Below are 5,571 nucleotides of genomic sequence, written 5' to 3'. Positions count from 1 at the left end.
AATATTTTGGAATGAATTAAACTCTGAATGTAAAAACATATTTTTGGAATATTTTAATGAACTTATTTTGGTTATAATTTTCTGTTTTTGGTATCCTTAATGGTGACATAGGATAAAAATATACTTACTAAGAGGTCTAAAAGAGATCTTTAAATAAGTATAAAATAAAAATTTGAATTGAAAAAAGCATAATGTCATGATTTTATTGGAGGTATTTCTTTTTTTAGGGTTATAACTATCCTTAATTTCTTTTATCTTGGGGACTCTCCTATGTTCAAGGCAGAAGAAGCCCATTTCAGTTTATTTATTTATTTTTTTTTCCATTTTCCCAAGATTAAGTGATTATTAAAAAAGCACGCCACACTGTATAGAAATCAACATTCTCTCCCATAATTCTGTGCATCTGGGACTATAGAAATGTCACTGTCCCTGCCCCACATCTTCAAATTAACGTTCTCAGGTCACAACAATAAGTCTTCCCAAAGGGGACCTTCCGGAAAAACAAGCTATTTCCTCGGCTCATATTTCCCTCTTTTTGTAGCATGCACCAGCAATCTATCCAAGAAGTATATACTGGGGAGTAAGGAGGGCATCCACCAGCAAGCCCACAGTTGTTGACAGCCATAAGATTAGAGACAAGCACAAAGGGATAGGTCAACATACTGGCAAAAAATCCTGTGACAGCTTGGGAATAACTCTTCATTTCACTCATGGTGGAAACCCCACTGTCCAGGGCATAGGTATTGACGAGGTAGGCCAGTGAGTTACAGAGCCACAAAGAAATGATGTCACCTAGGAGGTGAGGAATAAGACCCGCAAAAAATCCTAGGATGCCCTCTTCACGATAGATGGTTATTATGGAGTCATAAAGTCCACAGTACTTGGATTCTCTGCCAATGAATTGTACCATAGATCTCAGAGTGATCACGTGGAAGGGATGTGTGATGAGGGTAGCAGCAGAACGGGCCATCATCTCTCGAGTTGTCCCCTTGATAACTTGGTCAAAGGAAGGTGTGACTTCTTTCTGTACATTTCCGGGGCCTAAATCCTCAACCTTGTCGCATTCCTGGTAATGCTGGAAAACTTTACCATGGACCACAGTTCCAAGGACACCTGAACACAGTCTTGGAGTTAAGCCTGTGAACAACCCACGCTTCCCATCGATGCTCGCAATGTGCTGAGCATAACAAAAGAGACCAGGAAGCTGACATACTTGCCGCCCAAAAATATTTCGTCCTATTGTTGGAGGAAGAGGCTCATATCCCACCTGGGTGAGCACCTTCACGTACATGAGCGGCTGGGACAGGATGGTGAGGCCGGAGCCCAGGAGCACCTGACTGGCCGCGTCCGCCATGATGGCACCCGCGGACGGACAGACAGACCGAGCCACTAAGCGACCAAGTCGCTCCCGGATCACGTGCCAGGGCCGCCGGCTTCACTGGCCCGCCCCCCATTTCAGTTTAAATACAATGATTCTATGCTCAACTTTCTGCCACTTATCTACTATATAACTTCTGGTGATTTTCTTCCCCTCTTTGAGTTTCAGTTGCCCTATATGAGAAGTGAGGATGATAATACCTCCTGGTTAGGGTTGTTTTGAAGATAAAATATGATAATGCATATGAATGTGTTCTGTGTAATGCAAATGGATGAAAAATATTAAGGAAGCTGAATCTATGCTAATTAGCATATTTCTAAATATGTCCAATAATAACATTTTATTGGCTAAAGAGTGATGGTGATTTTTTGAATATAATTTTTCTATTCCATAAAGTAGATCATTTGGGTTATGTGAATACATCTTTTTTTGCTGTGGTTATCCCCACTCTTTCCTGCAACATAGATACAATATGATCTGTGAACATGACTTTTACCCCATCACATGTTGCTTACTGTTGGTGTAGTAGAATAAAACCAGGTGGTCCATATGCAGACATCCCAGCCCTAATTGCATTAGATTACATTTGTAGCAAGCAGATTTGAGATCCTTGTCTCACCTAGAGCCTCCCTCTCAAAAAATTTGCCTTAGTCAATAGCCAACCTATCCATCCATCCCCAGTCAACCATAGCTGATGGGGCAAGAGGCATACAACTGACCTGGGGAATTTAATTAGAGCTTCTTAGAACAAGTTCATAGTGGTCCCGGTCATGAGAATTCAAATTAAGACATGCTGAGATTGAAATTTTGGAGAGTGGAGTCTAACTGAATGTACATATAGAACTGGGGTCACAGTCAGTAACCTAACAGACCAACCACGTACAAAAGAGAAAGTTCAGGGGGAGTAAAAAGCAAGTCAGCACAGAAAATCAGAGGAGAAAATGCAGAACGCTGGCAGAAAAAGCAGAGCTAAGGTCCCAGAGAGAAAGAGAGGGTGTTTCACTCCAGACTTTCAGTTTCCCAGTAGATTTCCCTACTGTTTATTTTCTGCCTGGAGATGTCAGCCAGATTCCTTGGACTATCTTTACAATGCCTCATTCCCCTTTTTATTTGAGCCAGTTTGGAGGGATTTTTGTTCCTTGTAACCAAATGACCCCTGCTGGTTTGAAAAATTCCCCTGGGTTTAGAGATGGCTTGGATTTTTTTTTTTAGTCCTTGGCAGGGGGAAAAAAACAAAGCCTGTTAAGAAAAAAAAAAAAAATGGTGGAGGAAGGAGTCATTGAGTGGGTGACAGATGCCTGAAAGAGATTAGGGAGCAACAGAAGGTGGTGGTATTCACATAAAGTATGGAAGAAGAAAAAGGATTCTAATGAGATTCATTAGTGAAAGACCCCAGGAATTAACCAGAATAGTTTAGATGTGAGGACTCCCCAGTGATGGTAAGAATGTTGAAGGGAGACCCACAGTGTTTTGAAAGACACGATACTTAATAAAGACCCTTTTCTGGACTTCAGTGCTAAAAAAAAAAAAAGAATCCATATGTGATAAGAACCAATGTTTCAGGTTAATTCCCCTTTGATGGACTTGATGGTGATTTTTTTCATGGTAGATTTATTTTTATTATAGAGTAAGTTTCATATCTAAATTCTAAAATTAAGATTAGACAATATATTTGAACGTGGTTATAGCAATGCACAGGAACTTAGCGAGCAGACAGAGGCATCTCTAACAAGCTTATTATTATTATTATTTTTTAAAGATTTTACTCATTCATTTCACAGAGAGAGAGCACAAGCAGGGGCAGCGGCAGGCAGAAGAAGAGGGAGAAGCAGGCTTCCAGCTGAGCAGGGAGCCCCATGTGGGGCTCGATCCCAGGACCCTGGGATCATGACCTGAGCCAAAGGCTCAACCGACTGAGCCACCCAGGTGCCCTCTAACAAGCTTGTTATTAAGCCTTTGCGTTCATTCCTCTTCAATTGAACACTTGCTATGTGTCTGTCACTGTGCCAGGTGCTGGGGAAACCAAGGAGAACCATCTGGATGCTGTTGTCCCTGCCCTCACGGAGCTAGAGTAGAGAGACACAACTAGATAAATAGAGAAATGAAAGAAAATAAGAATTACCTGTTATTGATAAAGTGATAAGTGCCGAAAAACAGAACTTCGAGCAGGATCCACTGCAGATAAGGTGGTGAGGTCTTAATAAGAAAGACAAGACCTGAATGTAACGTGTTTTAAACACTTTCAAGATAACCTGAGCAATTAGATTATCACAACAATTTAATATTGTTTCCTATTGGCTAGGTAACTATTTAGGGTAAATGCATATCATTCTTTGAGGCACTTTTATAACTTAGTGATGAGAAGAAAGGGGGAATAGAGGAGGAAAACCAACATTAATTGGTGTCTGACATGTACTAGACATAATGTCCCCAAAGAAGCCATTATTATACTCACTTAACAGGTGGATAAACCAAGGTCTGAATGGTCAAGTATTCAAAAGCTCCTTCCATTACACTATACACTAGATGTAGATCTAACTGCATCTGCAAAAAGCAACAGACTACTTCCTTATCACCAATTGGATTAATTTTAAAATAAGGTCCCGTGAACATTTTATTCTTATAAAGTGTCTTATATTATTTCTACTATTTAAAGCACCTTTTTTTTTTTTTTTAAAGATTTTATTTATTTATTTGAGACAGAGAGAATGAGAGCGACAGAGAGCACATGAGAGGGGGGAGGGTCAGAGGGAGAAGCAGACTCCCTGCCAAGCAGGGAGCCCAATGCGGGACTCGATCCCGGGACTCCAGGATCATGACCTGAGCCGAAGGCAGTCGCTTAACCAACTGAGCCACCCAGGCGCCCTAAAGCACCTTTTAAGCTAATGATTCTGACCTAAGGGCTGGATAAATTCATGACTAATAATGTCATCTTCTATTGGAAAGGTAAAAAGCAGATTTCATCTGAGTGTGGGGAGAGGGCAGTTGAAACATCCCACCTCCAGATGATGCCACCCAGTCCCATCATATCTGCTTGCTTTGTGCTTTTCTCAAATACACACCGACGTCAACCTAAGAGTTGAGTTTCGATTTAAGCACTGCAACAGCCTCACTGTCCATTTCTTCCCTGGAGCTTCCTTCACCATAGCCTCAGAAAGTCAATGATTCAAATTCAATCTTTTTTTAATTAAGTTTTTAAAAATTGTATTATGTTAATCACCATGCATCATTAGTTTTTGATGTAGTGTTCCTTGATTCATTGTTTGCTTATAACACCCAGTGCTCCATGCAGTACGTGCCCTGTTTAATACCTATCACCAGGCTAACCCATCCCCTTGATCCAACATTTTGGGAGGTGTTGGGCACTACGCTGGGTTCTGGGGACAAGGATGATGATGTCGCTCTGAGAAGTCTGGTCTCCGCGAAGTTCTAAACGCCAGTTCCCTCCGCCCTTTCCACCATTTCCTCCTCCCTCTGTCCAGGGAGGGGATTTTAAGCCTGGTCCCCCGGGGTGGATAATCCTTGAACCGGCAGGAAGGGTGGACGTGCGGAGCCCGCCCAGACCTAAAGATCAAAGTCACCTCGACCCCAGCCTCCCGGAGGAAGCCAGAGGAGCCCTCAACAATGCAGCTAGCAGCACGCGAGCTTCCAGGGTCACAGTCAGCATTTGGAGGGAAGGATGCAAAGCTAGGAAAGAAGTTCGGCAAGCCATCTGCGTGGGCGGGCGCCTCCCCTCCGCGGTTGTGCGGGGTCGTAACCCTAGAACCTTCCCCGGGTGGCGTCTGCTCGCGGGGCGGTTCGCACACGGACCCGACAGTCTCGAGGGCTGTGCCGAGAAAAGGCCGTGGACCCACGAGGCTGTGTAGGCTAGGGCTCGGAGCTCGGAGCCTCCTTTCTTCTCCTCCCGCCTACTTCCATCAACTCTTGGGAGTAGAAAAGCCGCCAACGAAAACCCGTCATTCCCTACTCCTCCTTTGGGCTCGGGTCCCTGCCCTGCCCGCCAGCTGCACCCGGCGCTCACCCTACGCTCACCGCCCCCCCCCCCCGCCATAGCCTCTGCACCCCAACCCATCCGACTTCCCACGGGCCCGACGCACAGGGCCCCAGCCCAGAGCCCACCCACCTACTCCTACTGGAGTGAAAGGGAGATCTTTGCTGGGACCCTCTGCCCAACCGTCGAGTCGCAGGGGGCG

The 5,571-nt window shown here is 44.2% G+C and overlaps 1 protein-coding gene across 1 annotated transcript; it reads right to left on the bottom strand.

Annotated features, from left to right (window-relative positions):
* Window positions 1–313: 313 nt before the first annotated feature.
* LOC123837187 (mitochondrial carrier homolog 2-like) lies at window positions 314–1,422 on the bottom strand. The gene has a single exon (XM_045866102.3). It carries the CDS (start codon window positions 1,352–1,354, stop codon window positions 443–445), a length of 912 nt encoding a protein of 303 aa, XP_045722058.2. The 5' UTR covers window positions 1,355–1,422; the 3' UTR covers window positions 314–442.
* Between the last annotated feature and the right edge of the window lie 4,149 nt (window positions 1,423–5,571).

The sequence above is a fragment of the Mirounga angustirostris genome, unplaced genomic scaffold, assembly GCF_029215605.1.
Source record: "Mirounga angustirostris isolate CCGP_5_RB_7025 unplaced genomic scaffold, mMirAng1.0.hap1 SCAF_8, whole genome shotgun sequence".
Taxonomy (NCBI): Eukaryota; Metazoa; Chordata; class Mammalia; order Carnivora; family Phocidae; genus Mirounga; species Mirounga angustirostris.
Note: the sequence above shows the minus strand (reverse complement) of the source record. Positions and strands in the feature narration are given on the sequence as shown.